The 22,725-nt window shown below is 30.9% G+C and overlaps 1 protein-coding gene across 3 annotated transcripts in view; it reads right to left on the bottom strand.

Annotated features, from left to right (window-relative positions):
- Positions 1 to 1,493: 1,493 nt before the first annotated feature.
- The window catches only part of ZNF280D (zinc finger protein 280D), a 91,950-nt gene continuing 70,718 nt past the window's right edge, over positions 1,494 to 22,725 (bottom strand). For 2 of the 3 annotated variants that reach the window (XM_084876065.1, XM_084876067.1), the window contains 6 exons: positions 22,272 to 22,334; positions 18,264 to 18,379; positions 18,092 to 18,128; positions 13,452 to 13,497; positions 6,022 to 6,077; positions 1,494 to 3,360 (listed from right to left, as the gene is read on the bottom strand). In XM_084876065.1, coding sequence (XP_084732191.1) covers positions 2,739 to 3,360; positions 6,022 to 6,077; positions 13,452 to 13,497; positions 18,092 to 18,128; positions 18,264 to 18,379; positions 22,272 to 22,334 — 940 coding nt within the window. In that variant the 3' untranslated portion in view covers positions 1,494 to 2,738. Of the gene's footprint in view, positions 3,361 to 6,021; positions 6,078 to 13,451; positions 13,498 to 14,582; positions 17,488 to 18,091; positions 18,129 to 18,263; positions 18,380 to 22,271; positions 22,335 to 22,725 lie in introns of those variants that run through there. The other variant, XM_084876066.1, reaches the window with a different exon arrangement.

Here is a 22,725-nt window from a genome sequence, read left to right as displayed (position 1 = left end):
AAAGGGAAATGGGTCAGAAGACACATCTTTCTCTGTGCCACACTGGCCAGGGCTATAAAGTATATCTTTAAATTGCATGCTGTATTTCCTAGTAACAAAATGATTATCTAATCCCTCCTCTTGAGATAAAATTCCTTAATTCCTGCTTATAAAAGATCGAGAGGTCCTTTTCTTTAGGACGGTTAAGAAGTTACATATACATATAACTGTATAAATAATAAAACCAACTATAATTGTACCATCAATGGGAATGTTATTTGCCAAAATTTTTTAATAATTAAAGAAATATATATTTTATTGATTTTTAACAGAGAGGAAGGGAGAGGGATAGAAAGCTAGAAACATTGATGAGAGAGAAACATCGACCAGCTGCCTTCTGCACACCCCCTACTGGGGATGTGCCCACAACCAATGTGCATGCCCTTGTCCAGAATCGAACCTGGGACCTTTCAGTCCGCAGACTGATGCTTTATCCACTGAGCCAAACCAGTTTCGGCAAAATATATTTATTTTAATAAGCAGTATTCAGTATCAATGATAAGAACTATAAGTAAGGTAGAAAACAACTTTAGAATCAAATCAAATTGAGTTCAATTGTGGCTTTGTAATCTTAAGCAAATTAACTGCCCACATAGTTGATTTCCTCATCTTCTACTTATAACAAAAACAAGCTAACTCATATCTGAACAATTCTTTTAAAGGAAATGTTTAGGTTCTGGCTGGCTGGTTGCCCATTCGATTTCCAACACGTTGCCTGAGCTAAATAGGGGGGTACAGGGGGCAGTCAGTCTCACTCTCACATCAATGTTTCTCTTTCTCTCCTCACTTGCTTTTTCTCTAAAAGTCAGTTTACTGATCACCTATTTTGAATACCACTATTCTTACAGAGGCAGAAAAAGAACAACCCCAAAGCTCAAAAGGGATTATATGTCATTTGGACTTATTTTGGTACAAGGTTCAAGAATAGGCTTGGCAACTAACTTAATGACATTCAGAAAGTGGTCCTTAAGTAAACTTTTATCTACTCCCTGGTCTTCTAAGATTTAAATTACTCCCCTAATCTTTTCTGCTATATAGATGTATGTTTCAACAAGGTTAAGGGTGAGTTAATGGATTCTTTCTTCCCTATTTTTGCTTAGGTGCTGAAAAAGTGAAAATATTTATACTCCTATCTCCCAAATATTCAAGAAAATACGTTAATATATTTTGCCATTTAGCCTCTTTAATGTACTGAGCAGATAGAAAACTACAATATTAAATAATATATCTCTTGAAGTGAAAGGATTCAGCAAACAAGTCCATTCTCTATAAATATTAGCAGTATTTTCCCCTGTACTTTAAGTATTAATTTATGATATATAATACACCAATTAAAAATACAGAATAAAATCCTACCACTAACACGAAAATTCCTTAAACAAATATAGTTTCTAAAGGCGCCAAAGGTAAACTTATTCAAGTAGTTTTCTGAGAAATAAAATTATTCAGGTTCATATTTTTATTGGAAATATTTACTTAAAAACTACTATATACAGCAGATTTTAACAGACATTTAAAACATTTAATATTCAGTGAAACAAAATTTAAGGATTCAAAGCACATTTTAAGAAATAAAAATGTAACATTTTAAATAAAAGTTTATTAGTACTTCAAAGCAAACTACAGTTATTCATTTACTCATTTCTAAATCTATTATTTTCTAGATGATTAAAAACAACTGAGGAATCAACTTAGCAGCCATCTTATGGATAAATTAGACTAAATATCCCAAAACAATTTTTTACATCACTGCTTTAGGTCCCATTTGAAGTTTCTATTTTACAATGAAAGAAAATGTCACTTAAACACGGCTGGATTCATGCCAGGACATGTTTTCAGTTGACTGCTTTACAATATCTACATTATTCCATACTTTGGTTTGGTTTCCAGACCATTTTTATGGGTCTATTTCTAAAGATCAGTAAAACAACGTTAAAAGCATAATAACTACAGGAGTTTTAATAATGGGTTTCAACTTTATACAACTAGCAACATCAAGGGATTTCTGCACAGCTCACATTGACAAAAATACAAATATAAATTTATGTTTTAATAATTTCACTTTCACTGAAAGTTTAATTAAGGTAAGCTTACAGCCTGGCAGACTAATACATGTATGGAGGTTCACAGATTCAAATATTCTGTTTACATGCTTCTGACAGTCTGGAATGTTATATTAAATCCAAAATTGTTTAAGTGTATCAAAATTCTCAATAGATTCATTAATTTCACACTCTATGCATTTACCAGCATCATACTCCAAATAAAGCTTTATTAACAATGCCAATTAGTCATTAGTTTAAAATTCCCAAAAGATATATGGTTTCCAAATTTATTCTTTGAAGTTAATTGAGAAGAATATAAAGGTAATAAAGATTTTTAGCTTAGGATTGATGGAAGTTTCACTGCTTTATAAACATAAATAATATTCTAATAATAAATTCATACTGGCAACCAAGTTCCATTTCCTTGAGAACTGTTAAATGAAGCTTTTCTATTTATGTTTTAAAACCTCTTGGCAACTCAAACTAATCATGCTATTATTGAACTGATTTCTGTAATAACCTAGGTTGAACATACAAATAAAATGAATGACTGCCTCACATTTTTCTATTTCTGAACTCTACTGAGCTCACCTGCTAGTACTGATCTGAATGCCTGTACCATTGATACACTAAAACTGAGACTGACAAATAATTTCAACTTCTTTCCTTTTCATCTGCCAGGTCTACTGTTGTCTCTGTTGTGCTAGGGCTATTTTCTCCAGGAACATCATCTTTTTGATCAGACACTACTTCATCAGACTTGGCCGAAGGATCACCATTACCTTTCTGAAGAATTTCTGTGGCTTCATACTCAAGCACCTCTGACGGAGTCAAAGGTTCCAGATGAACACTGCCTTGCTCACTAACATCAGAACTAACAGATTCAGGTTCATCTCTTTTTCTCAAAAACTGATCAATGCTCACATCACCAGATGCTAACCGCAAATCCTTAATATTCTTTGAAGAAAACCTAGTTTCATTGGAGCTTTCATCTTTAATCTGATCACATGAAATTATGTTTTCTGAACTTTGGCACATCTTCAACTCTGTTTCCTGATCTATGTGTTCTATTTGTTTTTCCTTTTCCACTTTATCTTTACCAGTATTTGAAACATAACTGAAGATATTCTTTGAGCCAGTTTCCTTGTCTTCAAGGCAGGTATCGTTTTCCTTATCTGGAACTATTATGCTTTCTTCATTTTTTGTTGCTGATGAGCCTTCACATGCATTTGCATCACATCCACTTTTTTCCTCTGAAGAAGCTTTGTCATGTTTACTGAAAAGATAAGGCCATTTATTATCTATTGCTTTATAATACAATATTTTTAACATTATCAAAATAAAGACATGCTCTAATTTAAAAAAAAAAGCCAAGGCCCACTTGCACACCAAAAAGGAGAGGAAAAACAAACAGGTTCACAGTTCTTGCCATATTACAATTTAGGACATGACCATTTTCTGAGGCAAGAATAAAAAACTCCAGAAACTTGCCTGTTTTTAGTTAAAATTTATGCTTTGTTATTAATTTCTAAGAGTACTTTAAATAAGAAATAAATACAGTATGTAAAAATAACTATTTTTCTTTTATGACTTATATGTCCTCTTATGGTTACAGACTTTCCCTATGCAAAATCTGATAAGCATTCACAAATATTTTCCTAATTTTTAACAACCTAATTAAAGAAAACACAAAAATATTCCTGAAAAGTATATGTAAATATACATGCATACATTCATAGATGTGTGTGCATGTTTGTATATGCATGTTTGAGTGTGTGTCTATGTGTTTACTCTTACCCGTATATGTTAATAGAAATTATCTAGTAAATAATAAAACATTAGAAACAAAAGACTTCTATGAGGATCTCTAGCCCCTTATCTAGATGTAACAATGCTTACTTTAGTGAAAATTAATTTATGATAACACAAGTCTTATTTCTTATATTAATCTACCCAGAATTTAGACTTTTCCCTAATGAAATGACAAATATCAAACCAATGGTAACAAATATTTATTATTAACTAAATTATATTTATATTAGAGGCCTGCTGCACAAAATTCGGGCACTAGGGTTGGGGGGGGGGGGGGATGGTCCCTCAGCCCAGCCTGTACCCTCTCACAACCCAGGACTGCTGGCTCCCAACCGCATGCCTGCTTGATTGCCCCTAATCGCTTCTGCCTGCCAGCCTGATCATCCCCTAACCACTTCCCTGCCAGCCTGATCGATGCCTAGCTGCTCCTCTGCCAGCCCGATTACCCACAACTGCTCTCCCCTGCCAGCCTGATTGCCCCCAATTGCCCTCCCCTGCTGGCCTGGTCACCCCTAACTGCCCTATCCTGCTGGCCATCTTGTGGTGGCCATCTTGTGATAACATGGGGTGGCCATCTTGTGACCACATGGGGGGCCATCTTGTGACCACAGGAGGCAGCCATCTTGTGCAAGGGTGTGATGATCAATTTGCATATTACCTCTTTATTATACAGGAAGGTTATTTCTCTGCAAGGCATTTTGTGCTGATCTGTCTTTACACCATTCTTGAGCCAATACAACATAGTCTTAACAATTATACATTTGACAATGTGCTTTGTTATTTAATAGAGCAAACTGCCTTCATTATACTGCTATTCTAAATCTAATCATTTAAAAGTGTAAAGGATATTTGTACAAGGATGTCCATTAAAATAATGTTGTAATAGTGACTACGCAAACAACCTTAATATCTAACAATAGGGTAATAATTATATAAATTGTGTTATTAATAGAGAAATCAGAACCTTAAACTTTGTTAGTTTCCAAACCAAACATTATTGGAATTTTCAACTAAGTGTTCATTAAACCCACAACTTAATTTGCAAATGGCATACCATGCAAGTTATTAATACATTATTTTCTATCTCAGTAAATTTTTGGTTTTTTTTTAGATTTCACATATTTCTCATTTTTGTTGATATTGTGAATTTACTCTTTTGTCCATTATATTTTGTAACTGGTATATAAAAAAGACGTTATTGGTATATAGAAAAGAATGTTAGCTCACTTTTTTTTCTCTTATAGGCCAATCACATCACCTGAAAAAATTACTTTTCCTCATTTAGAGTGGGATAATTATTATTTTTGTTCAGCTCTTTTTGGACTAACTACAACTTACAAAAATGTTAAATAATTCAGAAGTGACTAGTCTGCTTTTTCTCTCTAGTTGAATTTTAGTAAACTCTTCTCCCTCCCCTCCAGGATTCTATGAAAAATGCTAAGTTAAGACCTTTCATAAAACCTTATTCCATAATTTTTTTTAAGAGCAATAGATTAATCTCATGAGATTAACAAGCAACCCACTGTAAGATATAAAGATAAAAATGGAGAAATTATTTAATTTAAAGGTAAAATAAAATTATCTTTATCTGGAAAGAGTTCTCATTAGAAAGTTGGAATTATTTTACTCAAAGATTGTGAGTTTTTTAGTGTCTTGTGTTTTTTAGTGTTCTATCTGAGCATTAAATTATTAAAAACCAATTTCTAAATTTTGAGATGCCACCACATAAATAAGTAGCTTTAAACTTTTTGAAAATGCTTAAAAAAGAAGAGATTTAAAAATTACCTATTTGTGATAATTATTCCCATGTTGTAACTTGTAGCTAATTGTAACTGTTTTCATTTAATACTGGCAATAAAAATCTGTTAAATTTTACTTACTAGTTAGTACTTCAAAACTTTTAAAACAATTTTATACTCTACATGTATAAGAGTATTTCAAAATTAGGGATCTGTAATATAATTTTGCTATATTAAAATTTCAAAAATTCATTTTCATTGTCATTATTAAAATCAATAACATATACAAGTATTTAAATACTCCTTTATTTAACTACAATAATACAACTCAAGTGTCATTTTATACACATACTTGGATTAGAGATTCAGTTTTTCCTTATATTTACCTTTCAGAATTTGATGTTTCTGTTTCTCCTTTAGCCATATTAGGTCTTACAATTTCCTGAAATGATAAATAATAATTTATCATCATGGATCAGCTTAAACTACTTTTATTATACTAACCTTTCTGGATAAAAGAAATTTAAGTGTGCAGTCTTATATATCAAGGAACTAGAAAAATAATTTTTAATTAAAAATACAAACTAGAATAATTCTCATTATCAAAAGTATAATTTTTAAAATTCTTTTTAAAGAAACCTATACAAAATTCTTTGTACCACAAGTTTCTGAATCAAAGTCATGAAACAGTTATCCAGTTATAAGAATACCTGGTTTCCTTAGATTCTGTTTCAAATATGGACCATAATTACAATCACAGTTCCTTGAACAACACGGGTTTAAACTGTGCAGGTTCATTTAAATGCATATTTTTCTTCAATAAATATATAGTCGGCACTCTAAATTCCTTAGTTTCGTTTCGGTGGATTCAACCGACTTTGGATTAAAAACAGTATTTTCAATCTGCAGTTGGGAATCCAGGGATGTGGAAAGCCAACTGTATGCAATATTTTATACTGTTTTATATAAGGGATTTGAACATCCATGGACTTTGGTATCCTTGGGGATGGGAGTGAGGTCCTGAAACCAACCCACTGCAGACACCTAAGAAAAATCATACTATAATTAAATTTGAGGTAAGTCTAAAGTTATACATGAATTTTCAACTTTCAATTCATTTTACTGGAATAGAAAACTAGTTACAATTTTAGACAACTTATATTTGAACAAGTTGTATTCATACTATTTCTTATATAAACATATTAAGTATAGACACTTAAATACAAACATTTGTGAAAATTATCATTTCATATGAGTCACAGTAACCCTTCCATTGTCAAACTAAGTAATAATAAATGATAGACAAATTCAATATTTTGATTATTTCCAATCTTTTATGGAGAGGAAGGAATATAATAAAACCTCAGTTTGCAAGAGGCCAGCAAAAACAGTTTATGAATTATCAATTAATAAGCACATATAATGCATGTAGTATGTTAAGAACTTTATATTCACTATCTCATTTAATTCTCATATTAGATGCCATAAATTCTATTTTTACAAATGAAAATAAGACTTCACAGGTTAAGTAGAGAACTAAAGCAATACCACAATAAGTGATACAGATGAAAATCCAGATCTAGCTCTTAGCCAGTATAATGACTAAAACAAGCCTGTGATAATGGTATATTAATCACATACACTGATTTCCTCACTTTTCCAAAACCTTGCTACAGTGAGGGCAAAGAAAGAAACCATTTTCACTCATAAAGACCAAGAAAACACCAAAGTAAACTTATTGTCAAAGAGATTTCAACAAATTTTTAAATGAAAAATGGCTGAAGGACTGGAAACTGACTTCATAGTGTGGAGGAAGTTACAACACAACATCTGAGTGGGAAGGGTAAGAAGAGAATCAATTTATCCAGGCAACCTAAGAAACCTGGTATTTGAAGGAATTCAGTACAATATTCAGTACAGAAAAGGTAAAAATGAAGCACAAGGACTGCTGAGAAATCTAAATGCTTTTTCAATTAACTCAGACAACAGATACCTATCCTTACACAGTGGCTCAAGGTTAACTCTGAAATGGACACAATGTAAACTTGTGATCAAACTCCATCAACAACGAAGGGCAGTCATGAGAAACAGAAATAAAATTTAAAAATTAATAAAAGTCCATAAACTGAGTAAAGGAATCCATAGTCCCAGGAGCCAGAGGAATCACTCTTCATCCTACCATTCCCAACTAGAACGTAGAAGATTTCCTCTTCGGAGAAAATTAGCAGCGCCAAAGAAAAGATTTCCCATAATGGTTTTGAAACCATACTCTCCACCAACAAACCAGCCAGCAGAGCACCCGATTTTATATGTTTAAGTTTAAATAATTCCCATGCAGACTGTGCAGATTGTACTGCAATCCAGGAGGTGACCTTACAAATATAAAACCATGTAAGCAGTTCTTGAGTGTGGTTCACAGACACCTAGGGCCTCCAATACACCCAAGGCACATGAGGTTAAAACAAAAGCAGTGGAGGGTAAAAATGCTGGCATCTTAACACAAATCAAAGGAATGGCATTAAGTCAAAATTATACTGGCAATCATTGTTTTTTTTACCAACACACACCAGCAGTAAATTTTATTATGTTATATGATTTTATTATATTTCAATCCTTTAGCATGTCTTTTTAATATTGTGATAAAGTAGAATGTATGCATAAAGTACTGCATATTGAAAATACTTCAGTCAGTGATAAACTGTAGGCAAAACCTAGCATATTTTTTCCATTTAACATTGTTTTTATTTTAAAGAATAACTGGCAAAGTATGGGCAAGAATGACTGTAAAACTATGGATATTTAAACTTGGCTGTTCAGTAGACATTTTCTTGAAAATTGACAAATTAAACCTGCCATGCTAAAGAAAACAACTGATATTATTTGTTGTTAATAATAAAATTCAAGTAAAAATTAAATTTTAGGAAAATTTGTATTCACCACTGATGATATTCATAATAATCTTAATGTACGTGATAATTGATATTATATAATGAAACATGTTAATGTTTGGAAGATTTAAGTAACTCAGTGATCCAATATTATACAATAGCAATGCCTGACATAAAATCAACCATGGATCAAATATTCAATCAAAGTTTAAGACAGAATAATAGACTTTAATGTAACGAAGTACAAAAAAATGTAGTTAAATGGAGTTGATTACACATTGAAATACATATTTAAAAAAACTTCTAGTCTACTTTTTAAAAATATATATATATATTTATTGCTTTCAGAGAGAAAGGGAGATGGAGAGAGAGATAGAAACATTAGTGATGAGAGAGAATCATTAATGGGCTGCCTCCTGCATGCTCCCTACTGGGGATCGAGATTGCAACCCAGGCATGTGCCCTTGACCAGAATCGAACCTGGGACTTTCAGCTCACAGGCCAACGCTCTATCCACTGAGCCAAATTGGCTAGGCTCTACTTGTCTATTTTTGATGTAATATTAAAGGAGAATAATCAGAATTATCGGAAAGATTTTTAAAGTACTAGATAAGTCTGATATTCTTTATAAAATTTCAACCAAAATAATATATTACAACAGACTGAATGCAGACACATGAGAATTCAGTTTTCTTCTACTAAACTAGACATTAAAGAGATATGCAAAAGTGAAAAACAATGTCATTCTTTTAAGTTTATTTTGGGAAACAGCTATTTTTCAGAAAAAGTATGGTATTTATGTTAACTTCGGGGGAGTTTTATTGACATTCAAAGAACTAAAACCTATCATCTTCAGACTATTCCAAACAATTCAAAAGGAAAGAACACTTTCAAGCACTTTCTATGAAGCAGGCATTACCCCAATCACAAAACCAGATAAAGACACCACAAAAAAAGAGAATTTCAAGCCAATATCCTTGATGAACATAGATGCCAAAATCCTCAACAAAATTTTAGCAAATCAGATCCAGCATTACATTAAAAAGATCATACACCATGACCAAGTGACATTTATTCCAGGATGCAAGGCTGGTATAATACCCACAAATCAATAAATGCGATACATCACATAAACTGAGAGACAACAATCACATATTCATACAAATTGATGCAGAAAAAGCATCTGACAAAATCCAACATCCTTTCTTGGTAAAAATACTCAGTAAAGTGGGAATAAAGGAGTCATATCTCAACATAATAAAAGCCTTATATGACAAACATACAGCCAACATCATACTCAATGGGCAAAAACTAAAAGCATTTCCCCTAAGAACAGGAACAAGACATGGATGCTCACTTCCACCACTCCTGTTCAAAATAGTATTGGAAGTGCTAGACATAGCGATCAGACAAGAAGAAATAAAAAGCATCCAAATTGGAAAAGTAGTAGTAAAACTGTCATTCTTCACAGATGACATGATATTGCACTTAGAAAACCCAAAAGATTCCATCAAAAAACTACTAGACTTTGGCAATGTAGCAGGATACAAAATTAACACCCAGAGCTATGGCTTTTTTATATAGCAATAATTAACTCACAGAAAGAGAAATAAAAAAACAAAACAAAACAATCCCATTCACCATTGCACCAAAAAATGGAATAAACTTAACTAAAGAGATAAAAGGCCTGTACTCAGAAAACTACAGGATGTTGAGAAAAGAAACAGAAGAAGACATAAACAAATGGAAGAACATACCATGTTCATGGATTGGTAGAATCAACATCATTAAAATATCCACACTACCCACAGCCATCTATAGATTTAATGTAATCCCATTAAAATACCAATGACACATTTCAGACCTAAAACAAACTCTCCAAGAATTCATATGAAATAAAAAAGACCCCAAATAACTGCAGCAATCTTGAGAAAGAACACAGTTGGAGGGATCATAATACCAGACATCAGCTATATTACAAAACCACTGTTCTCAAAACTGCCTGGTACTGGCATAAGAACAGACATATGGACCAAAAGAACAGAACAGAGAACCCAGAAAATGACACAAGCCATTATGCCCAATTAATATTTGACAAAGGAAGCAAGAGCATACGCTGAAATTAAGACAGTCTCTTCAATAAATTGTGTTGGGAAAATTGAACAGATACATGCAAAAAAATGAAACTAGCTCACCAACTTATACCATACACAAAAACAAACTTGAAATGGATAAAGGACTTAAACCTAAGATGGGAAACCATAAAAATCTTAGAAGAACCCATAGGCAGTAAAATATCAACATTTTAAGACTTCACAATTATAATTTTTAATACAGTAAATATCAATAATATTTTAGAGTACTAAGATAATGCCTTCTGGAGTTCTGAGTGTACAACCTGTATGGCAAAGCAAAACAGCCCTGCCTCCATCCCAAACCATAGGGTTTTCTATGAACCTTTTATTGTTTCATTCTTTAATATATATAAAGAGCTAAAAAGCACCAAATACTATCTAGCATATGAAAGGAATTAATTTTTAAAGAGGAAATGGAAAGCTATACAAATTACATAGTAGTAACAGTAAATATTACTGGGGTAGGACAACATCGATTCCACTACAATGCATGTGATAAAAATCTAGAATATTAATTAAAGTTTTCCAACATGCATACTTAACCACCTAGATCTATTTAAGGGACTATCCAATTCACATGTATACTTGAAAGAAATACCTGTTCAAATGAATGGAGAAGATAAAAATCCAGGTCCAATCACTCTTACATGGACCCAAGTCCCATACTAATGACCCAACGTAAGAAAAGGTATGCCCACTTTCAGATATACTTTTATCTGAGTCCTACAAATAATGTCTTGCTTTCAAACAAACATTATACAATACACAGAAAAGCAAGGTGGGGCAGGGGCTGGGGATACACTCACAGGAGACAAAGCAATTGGCAGAACCAGACTGACATATGACCCAGAACTTGGAATTATGGGATGGAAATTTTTAATTACTATTATTATGTTAAATGTTTTGGTAGAAAAAGGACAACATATATGTCTAGAATGGGAATTTTAGCAGAGGGTCAGAAACTATAAGAATCAATGCAAATGCTAGAAAAAAAACAAACAAAAAAACAATCCATAATGACAGATGAAAAATGCCTTTGATGGTCTCATCATTAGACCGGATACAACTTAAAAATAAACCAATAAGTCAATAGATAGAAATTACCCAAATTGAAATACAATGTGTATTGGGGGATGTGGTGTAGAAACCAGAACAGGCATTTAAGAACAGGGACTAACATGAAATGATACAACACATGTGAACCCGCACCCCCAGAAATTGAAGATACAAAACAACTTAGATAACACCAGTCAATATAAATGCAAAAAAATACAAAAATACAAAAACAGATAAACATATAAATAAAAAAATGAACAAACCAAACTGTCAAATCATGTTCAAAATAATGAAGACTAAAGATAAAATCTTAAGGGCAACCAAAGAAAAATGACATATTACATACATACATAAAAACAAAAGATAAAAATTACAGTAAGACATTTCAACAGATCATATGCAAGCCAAGAGACAATACAATGCCTTCTTTAAACTGCTGAAAGAAAACTGTCAGCCCTCTATACTGACAAAAAATATCTTTTAAAAAAAAATGGGAAAAATTTTTAATAGAATTACTTATCAGTAGATATGTAATGAAAAATATAGCAAAGAAAGTTCTTTAGGCCAAAGGAATATGATACTAAACAGGAAAAAAAGAGCTCCGAAAAGGTATGAAGTCTACTGGAAATAGTAGACTCGAAGGTAAAAGCAATACTATTTTTTAAAGTTTTTAATTACTAAGTAACTGACTAAAGCAAAAACAGTAATATTGTCTTCTGTCTTTAGGTGATATACATACATGAGAATAATAGGGATAAAACACACAGAAACTACCAATAACAGGAATAAAAGAGGATTAAACACTGCAGAACCCACAGACATTTAAAAGAATAAGGGAATACTACAAACAACTCTATACACATAAATTCAACATCTCAGATTAAATGTTCAATTCCTTAAAAACCACAAACTACTGAAACTACTCAAGAATAAACAGATAACCAAAATATCCTACATTTATTAAAGAAATTTATTTGTAGTTAAAAACCTTTCATACAAAAGAAAAGAAGTTGTTTGGTATAAAAGCTACTTGGAAGAAGGCTGCTACTTTTGCCTTGATTTTACTTACTCTGTATAAGACATAATGCTATGCAAAAGATAAATGCTAAACCTGCCTCATTTCATTATACTCAGCAAAAACAACACAAATAATATTAAGTAACATTTAAAAAAATTAACATCAAGAAAGCAAGCACTTGAGCAAAATTATTTTTAACTTTAGAAATTTCTCATTTATTAAACTGCCCAGTAAGTAACATTTATATGATAACCCTGAGTATTATTTTCACAGTGCCTGTTTAAGATATCTAAAACATAGTTACCACATATCCAAAATATTTTCACTTAAAAAATTAAGTTATATTTTTAACAGTCTAAGTAAAAAAATAAATAGTTATATCATCTGGAAAGATTAATTTTCCAATGTACCAAATGTTTGAGGTTTTATGGATTTCAGAATTTTAAAATCATAAATTTATTTTCATCACTCACTAGTTGAATTAAACAAGCAAGTGAAATATATGTCTTTGTCAAAACAAAACCATCTTACAATTTTACTTAAGATGAGATATTTTTATATCTAATGAAAATTTCTTTTAAATCTCAATTTTTTCCTGATAACATGCCAACAATTGTTATCAATGTAAGCCTGTTGAATTAAACCTTTTTCTGAAAAACCACACCAATAATGCTTTCTAATGTATAAATCTTTAAAGTATAAAATAAGACAAAATTTACCTCAGACACAGGTTTTTGTTCCTTAATGGGAGCTTCATTTTTTAATCTTGAAAACAAAATAAGTATTGATTTTTTTATAATTACAATGGAAACCGATAAAACAGTACAATTTAAAATAAATGGCATAATACATTAGTAAAACAGTTTCAAAAAAGATTTATTCTTTAAAAACTAAAAGTAGGCTATATGGTTATGTGATATGCATTAATATTGACTATTATTATAAGACTTAAAATGTGAGAAAATATATATTATCTATGGTGAAATTCAATAATAATGCAATTTCAGTATCTGTAACAATTAACTTACCTAGAGGTGATAAAAATCACAGAAAATTAGAATTTTGGAGGATATATTCTCTTAAAAACCTTTATAAGCATAGTCCAAATATTAACTGTAACTTTTTTTTAAACTTCTTGATTTCTAAAACTATAGTAATTGTAACTTCTTATGTTAACAAAGGCATATGCCACCTATGAAACTTTTAAAATAATCAATTCAATATAAAAACTAACTTTTCCAAAATATTTTTATTTCAGAAACTGTTGATGACTATCACTTGCTGATATTATATATAATAAAATCTGCATAATTAGGAGACCTACCTGATCTGAAATGCCATTAACAGGGTATTTTATAACTTTATGAAGGTTTAATAGTTACACTTATTACATTAGCAATAGCTATACTAACCTAAATTTTATGAACACAAATGAAGACATCTGTATCAACCATGCTAAAAGCTACTCTCATAATTAGTAATTAAAATATAGAATTGGTAAAAACCCTTTTTCTTTATCCATTCTCTTAGGGCAAATTTTAAAAATTAGGTCTATACAATGCTATATTTTGATAATTTAACTGTGCACAATTACTTACCTATGTTTTAGTTATTACATAAAATTGCAAATAATTTAAAATAGAGCAAGTCCTTTTGTGAATGAGAACTATATTGGTAGTGTATTAAAATAACTAGAACTAAGTTATTAAACAAATGTAAATAAATAAAATTTGCACAAAAAGTGAGAAAAATGCACAAATGTCAATCATTTTCGGGTTAAAGATTTGTAATTCTCTCAAGTATTTAATTGTGAACAATATAATATTTATTAAAAAATAACATCAAATATACAGTAAAATTTCACTGCTTTAATGATTTTATATATGGACAAATAAGTTTTAAGATTAACATGTATAAAACAGTAAGAAAACATAAAAATTAGTCTGATGAAACAAGTAGGTATTGGGTTAATGAAGTTTTGAAATAAACTTGTAAATTACAATTGATTTTTTGTTTCTAAGCATTTAATAATCTTAAACTTAGTTTGAAAAACTGAAACAAATTGGTCACAAAGCAATTTAAGAGTATTTTATAAAAGCCTTTTTCTTTTCAGCCTATTGAAAATATTATCAAAGAACTTACATTCTTAAACATTATCATGATAACCATTTACACATATGGCAATCCTAATAAATTGATGTTATACAGCAATTAAAATGAAAGCTACTTATTAAGCATGTGTTAATATTACTGCATTTCAACTGGTGATATTGAGTACTTATCATCTCTGCAATGGAGGTTGGTAACAGTTTTTTTGTTACTCTCCATTTTACTGGCTAAGAAACTGATAAATGAGAACAAAATAAATTATTAAAATAACTAGACTTAAGACGTTTATCAAAATTGGGATGTCAATTCTGTTTGGGTTTTAACCATGTTAGTATTCTGTTTAATGAATAGAATTATAATAACCAGTAAAAACATTAAAAAAAAAAAGATCTAAAAATATTTAAATGTACACTATCTAAAATTTCATTGAATTATCACCTTCATCACTAAAATGTATACATTATTGTAATATGAAAGCATACTTAACAAATTATAATGTACTATGAATACATTATTAACATATTTTTAAAAGAAAAAAAGTTTTTACCTATAATTTTTATTCATTAAAGATACCTGCTGAAATAGTCATCATTTGAGATATTCAATTGCTTGGTAGAAGACAGTGAAATTTGCTAAGCTCAAAGTTCTGAGCTAAGAATCTGCCATTACATAATTACACTTTTTACCTGTGAATGTTGTCATAATTTTTTATAGAAAAGTGTTGGGTAGCATTTCAACAAACACTATTTAAGACTTCAATGTAAAGAAAACAGGACTGACTGGTGATCAATTTCAACAACAAATAATTAAAGAACATGATTGCAAATACTTGATTTTTCTTCTGTATATAAACCTGCTGAAATAAATCTGATTTATTTCTCAAGAACAATCTCTTCCCTCTGAAGTTGAAAATGAAATAAATGTCCCTATTTGCATTATTCTGAAGGTCAGATGACCCAAAGTTAGATGTAAAATGAATATTTTTGGTCAGTTACATTAGTATGTTCTTTTGTAATTTCATTCACACCATAAACATACCATTGGATGAGGAAAGGAGCTAAAAGGGAGAAAATGTTGATTCATTTCAGCCAGGCCACACTCTTTCTTTCCAATAATATTTAAAAGCCAAAAATTTCAATGCTGATTTTCAAAATTTAATCTTCAATTTAAGAATATTTGTAAGCATACTATAAAAAAAGCTGGAAAGAGGTTGTACAACTAGCCAGTAGTAAAGACAACCAATTCTTAATACCCTACACTTACTAGTAACATTCAGGATTAAATTTAAGATACTAATCAACATACTAATAAATAATATCAATAGTAAAAATCTAGTGCACCATTTCTAATAATTTGTTCTGAGAGGTGTTAATAGATATGTGGAAAGTGTAACTGAGTTAAACATTTACTGGGCTGCACATACATATATTTTATTGATTTTTTACAGAGAGGGAGAGAGATAGTTAGAAACATCGATGAGAGAGAAACATAGATTAGCTGCCTCCTGCACACCCCCTACTGGGAATATGCCCACAACCAAGGTACATGCCCCTGACTGGAATCGAACCTGGGACCTTTAAGTCCGCAGGCCGAATCCACTGAGTCAAACTGGTTTTGGCGAGGAAGACACTCCAACTAACTTAGCTAACCGGCTGGGGCACCCCCATATTTTTTAATGATACCTTTTACCCCCCAAAAAAAGTTCCTTAATGATAAATTAGATACTATGTATTGTACAAGCTAGACAAATATGTAACTTTAAAACTTGTTTTAATATCTATAAGAGGTTTTGGCAATTCTTTACAGCTGAGAACCCATAATCATTAATATTAATAATAATCCCAAAATAAGAGAAAATATAGTAATATCTAATAGTATAAATAACATCCAAATTAAAAAGCTCTAAGTAAGACAGCCATAAAGAATCTGTAGAGAATTATAGGGAATCTCTTGCAAGTCTTGAAAAAACAGAGCAAACACTAAACAGATTTAAAGAATAGTAAAAAGTATAAAAATAAACATCGTAATATCAGTAAATTTGGAGAAAAAACAAACAATTAAAATTAAATTAACTTATTCAAAATAAAAAATCTGAGTATTGTTGAAAACTATAGAGCTTGAACTGGGTAATATATTTTAAATAACAATAAATGTAACTGCAATTCTGAAACATAACTGTAGAACCTGTTGCTCCAAGGACATGAAAATAACTATGGATTCCTAACAACCAAAGCTTTTATACTCCTTGGACTGCATTCATGCAAGAGGAAGATTAAAGGGCAGTAGCCAAAATGACTAAGCTTCAACTTGGACTTAAGCATTGATTTGATGGGCTATTCTTGGCCAGAAGTAACCCACCAGCTTAACATCAAGAGCCAAAGAACCCAGAGGAAATTTGTGCTCAATTTGGTGGGCTTTGAGGCCATTTCTGGGTAAATTAGCATCAACCTTAAGGGAGGCCAGTCTTGAAGTAAGGAAGTCTCCTCAAGACCTGATTTCTTGAGACCACAACCTAGAGCAGGTCCCACTGTAAAATTATTCCCATTCCTTGGAAAGAGAGAATAGGCACCAGTTGTGTCCATCGAAGGGGGACACTGTCCAGGTGTACCCTGGACATTTTTTGAAATCTCTGGGCTGCTTCTGCATCTGAAAAATAAGAAAAATAGCACAATGACAGACAACGAAAGAGGAAAAAGACAATCATCGGGCCTAAACACTTAAGGCCTATAAGAAATTAAGAAAGCAGACAAAATAGACAAAAAGACAAACAGCCATATCATTTGAAATGTATTATTCTGAAGGCAAGTACAACAGAGAAAAACATAAATTATTTTAAGCAAAGTAAGAAATGACTGTAGCAACAAAAGTTATTTTGGAAAGAGCCAACTGGAGAAAACAACATATGTTAAGATATGTCAACCTGACACAAAGATAAGGTGGAATAAAGAACCTAGTCTCATTTGAAGCTGAAAAAAGCTGAATAATGAGAACTAGTGTCATGAACTTGGCTGCTTAACTGCCTTTGTGTAAGAAAACATCTCAGAACTTTGAACTTAGGAAATTCCAACTTGTCTCGCACCAGGTCACGAGCTCCATAGAGCAGGAACCTATTTCAACAAGCAGCTTTAAAAAGAACAAAAAAAAACACAAAATACTTTAATATTTTTCATTTCTATTAATTATACATTTAAAAATGCAATAATGCTAAAATCTATCAAAGTAAAAGGAACTAAATAAAAATTAAACTTACTTAGAAATATGTTCAGAAGTTGGGATACAAGCAGGAACTGAAATTAGAAAAAAAAGTTTTCTATTTAATACTGATGAAATATGATGAGAAAGAACCTACTATATTGTGGCTGACCAAAAATAGTGAAAAAAATATCGAAAATCCAAAGTAACACAATTGTCTATATACATACCTTTCCCTACAACTTGGCAAGTATGAGTTTCCTGCTTACTCAAGTGTACAGCCATATTATCTAATCCAGAAAAATCAGCTAGGAAATCACAATCAAGGCACACCACAGTAATGTTCCTAAAATAAAAAAAAAGCAAATAATATAAAAGAAAAAGTTTTTTTAAAAAAATATTTTATGAAAATCCATAAATAAGTTCAATGATTATTTTTCATAATTGGCTTTTTGTGTCAAACTGTTGGTTTTATGTTATATAAACTTGGTATAACAAAAATAATTCTCTAGAAAATGGCTTAGCCATATCCAAATTATGCTATTATTTATTTACAGACCAGTTGCTAAAAGCTAGAAGCTAAAAAAAAAAAAAAAGCTAGAAGTTAAGAAATCTAAAACCCAGTGTTGGTTCCACTAACAACTTGTGTCACTGCAACAAGTCACAATCCACCTGTACCTCCACCATCTGCAATGCAAGGGTATAGTAATCGTTCATTCAATACAGTATATTTATTAAGGCTGTCTGTACACATAATGTACTGTATTGTGAATATAAGTGAAAAAAATACAGTCTGTGCCCTAACAAAGCTATAATCTAGTGTTTTATTTAGGTGAGAAAAAAATTAGAAGAGAGATTTAAGGTTTTAAACATATACATCATGTTGTAGCTGTATCGATTGCATACTATGTGATAAAGGTTTTTCCATGTATTATTTTTATTCTTATCACAATACATATTATATTATTCTCACTTAACACTCAATTAATTAATTAAAGTGAATTAGTTATTTCACTACTGAAGTCCAAAGCTTGAGTTCCCAATGATCCTTGCACTGTGAACTGGACCACTTGCTGGGGCCTGAACTACTCGTTTCCTTACCAAACACCGAATGCCCTAGTTCTTAAATGAAATATGTAATGATTATGAATTTTCAAAAAGCCTAAGAAACAATTTCCACAATCTTCAATACTTTCTGTTGTATTCAGGAACAGTTTTTAGACTCATTAGAATAAACTATGTAGCATTTGCTATTTGAAATATTTAAACATAATTGGTATATTTCAGTATGTGACAGTGCCCTTAAGATTCTCACTAAAAATATGTTTAAACTTTTGATTTTTAGTTGAAAGGTATTTTTAAATATTATTAAGCCTGCAAAAGTATGTAAATGTTTCCAAAAACTTAAAAATTCACAATATGTTTAATTTATTATATTTTAAGAGTTAAGAACTGGGGAGCTTGTGAGTCAAGCATGTGAAGTGCTGTTTAAAAGAAAAGAAAATATATTAAATGTATAAATGATGTTAAATTGTTTAAAGGAACTGGAGTTGCAAATGGGACTGTTTAAAAAACTTAGTTTGGCCCTAACCAGTTTAGCTCGTGGATAGAGCGTAGGCCTGTAAGACTTAAGGGTCCCAGGTTCGATTCCAGTCAAGGGCATGTACGCTGGTTGCGGGCACATACATTGGTTGCGAGCACATCCCCAGTGGGACATGTGCAGGAGGCAGCTGATTGATGTTTCTCTCTCATCGATGTTTCTAGCTCTCTATCCCTTTCCCTTCCTCTCTGTAAAAAAATCAATAATATATATATATATATATATATATATATATATATATATATATATATATATTATATATATAAAATAAAAATCTTAGTCTGTTCTACTTAAATGAATCTTACCAAACATTAAAGGCCCTCTAAAAAGTTATTATTAAAATGTACTTGACTTCTAAATGCAATGTTTTTAAGCTAAACTTAAAAGCTTAAGGGAAGTTAAGATTTATAAGTATGCTATATTCCCCATTCATAGGAATTGACTTATTTTCAATTTGATTCCTATTTAAGTAGGGGGGGGGGGAAATTCAGATTTTTAAATAATATAGTTCACTTAAAAACAGAACACACAATTTGCTACTAGAACCATTCATTTGCTACTAGGTATTGCATCTACAAGTCTTCTACTTTTTCATTTTTGCACTTTTATTCATGCTATTCCTTCCAATTTCAATGCCACTGTATCTCTTCTACCAGTATAAATAATATTCATCTTTTAAAGCAAAGTATAATTAACACCTATCCAGATAATTTCATATAATCTCTCCCCCCTTCGAAAAACATAGCCTTTATTGCACTTATTAAAATCTTCCTTGCATTATTAGTTATTTATATTCACCTATATCTCCTATCTGATAAACTGTATATCCCCTGCAGACTAGTTCTAAGACTTCATTACTTTCATCTTTACAGGAACTGTATATTATGTACATGATAAATACATAGAGATAAAGAACAAATATTACACTCTAATAAAGGAATAATTATAAAAAACATTGTTCTATGTAACTGTAAGTATGCTATATTCTATTTATAGGAATTGATTTATTTTCAATTTGATTCCTATTTAAGTAGACGGGGAAAAAATTCAGATTTTTAAAATAATATAGTTCACTTAAAAACAGAACACACAATTAAGCTTGACAATAGTGAGAAAAGAATAAAACTAAAATCTCATCTTTTGAATGCAAAACTCTTTTAATTCTTATAAAAATTTTTAGTAAAGGCAACATCTAATATAGCTTAATCTATTTCATTGAACTCAATTAATGTTTTAAAATTAGCACTAAAATACTTTTAAACTGAATCAAATTTCATTTCCCTGTAAACTACTGGTCCAACATCGTAGATGGGAGCTATTATACATATAAATCATTTTCAACCTATACTTTAATTTATTCAACAAATATGTGCTGAGTACACTAATCAACATATGGTTTAAATTAGTATACTAATTTAAAAATCTAAACCACAGGATTTGAGTAATAAGACACAGAAAATTAAAAAGGTAAAGCACAAAGTATATCAGATGATGAAAGATGATTTAAAGAAAAATTAAGCAAAAAGGGAGGTAGGGAGAGATGGAGTGAAGCACAGAGAAAATAATTCAATTTTAAATTTTTGTTCTCTATTTAACTTCATCTTTGCACCATTTGTTATCACTGAAACAAATTTAGCAAAAGAATATAGGCTATTCATACCTCTAGTCTAAGGACAGTAAAAGTCATTTAGATTTCCAAATTGGACATCCCAACATCAGGTTAAAAAAAAAAAAAGATAATTAACCAGAACAAGTTACCACCTTACACCCACTAGATAGCTATAGTAAAAAAGAGATAATAACAAATGTAGGCAAAGATGTGGATAAACTGGAACCTTCATATGCTGCTAGTGGGAATATAAAATAGTTGAGGTACTTTGTAAAACAATCTGGCAGATCCTCAAAGACTCAACAGTTACCATATAACCCAGCAATTCCAATCCCCGATATATACTAAAGAGAAATGAAAAAAACCATGCCCAAACAAAAACTTTTTCACAAATGTTCATAGCAGCATCTATAATAATAAAAGCATAATATGCTAATTAGACCGGACGTCCTTCTGGACGAAGCCATGATGGCGGGCAGGGGCCAGGGCAAGGTAGGGACCCAGCCCCTTGCACGAATTTCGTGCATCGGGCCTCTAGTTATTTATAATGAGTTCAAAGTTAAAACAACCTAAATGAATAAACAAACTATGGTATATCATACAATAGAATACTACTGACCAATAAAAAATGAAGTACTGATATATACAGATGAACATGTAAAATACACTAAATGGAAGCCAATCACAAAATATCACATAATGTACCATTCCATTTATCTGAAGTCCAGAAGAGGCAAATCTATACAAATAGACAGAAGATTAGAGGTTACTTAGGGATTGGTGGAATTGGAAGGAAATGGGGATAACCTTAATGAGTACAGAGTTGTTGTTTGGAGTGATAAAAATGTATTAATATTAACTGTGGCAATGGCTGCACAACTCAGTGAATATATTAAAAAACTATTAATTGTACAATTTAAGTGTGTGAATTGCGTGATATGTGGATTATATCTCACTGAAGATATTATATTAAAAATTTAAGTCATAAAATTTTTCAATAGAAAGAATTTTTAAAAATCAACTAGTTACCTGAGATTTCCTGAAAGCTTCTTAAAAATACAAAATCTTTTACTTGGGCGGTTACTGTGAAAGCTGGAAAGACAAAAAGATTTTATTTATTTTATTCTATAATAGTCACATTAATTTATATCTGTATTTCAAGTCTATATTTAAATTCCTAGTTTTGAGTAAAAGATCATGGTATAAATAAAATAATGTTTGTCATCCCTGTGTAATTCCACATTTTATCTTACATTCCATTTTACCTACTTATTTTCTAATGACACAAATTTCTCTATGTATTTGCTCATATGATCAGTACCCCTCATCATACACAAAAGTAAATATTCAAGTTTTTAAAAAAGTAAAGCACAAATTAATTTTTTATCTGTTAAAGAGTTGAAAGCAATTTTAATTTTTTGCTAATGTTTTTACTCTAATGTGAACAGTTCTCAAGAATAATCATTATTTTTAAAATTGTTTT

Source organism: Pipistrellus hanaki (genome assembly GCF_964339955.1).
Source record: "Pipistrellus hanaki genome assembly, chromosome: 1".
Classification (NCBI taxonomy): Eukaryota; Metazoa; Chordata; class Mammalia; order Chiroptera; family Vespertilionidae; genus Pipistrellus; species Pipistrellus hanaki.
The sequence above is the reverse complement of the archived record's forward strand: the minus strand, read 5'-3'. Positions and strand labels throughout refer to the sequence as shown.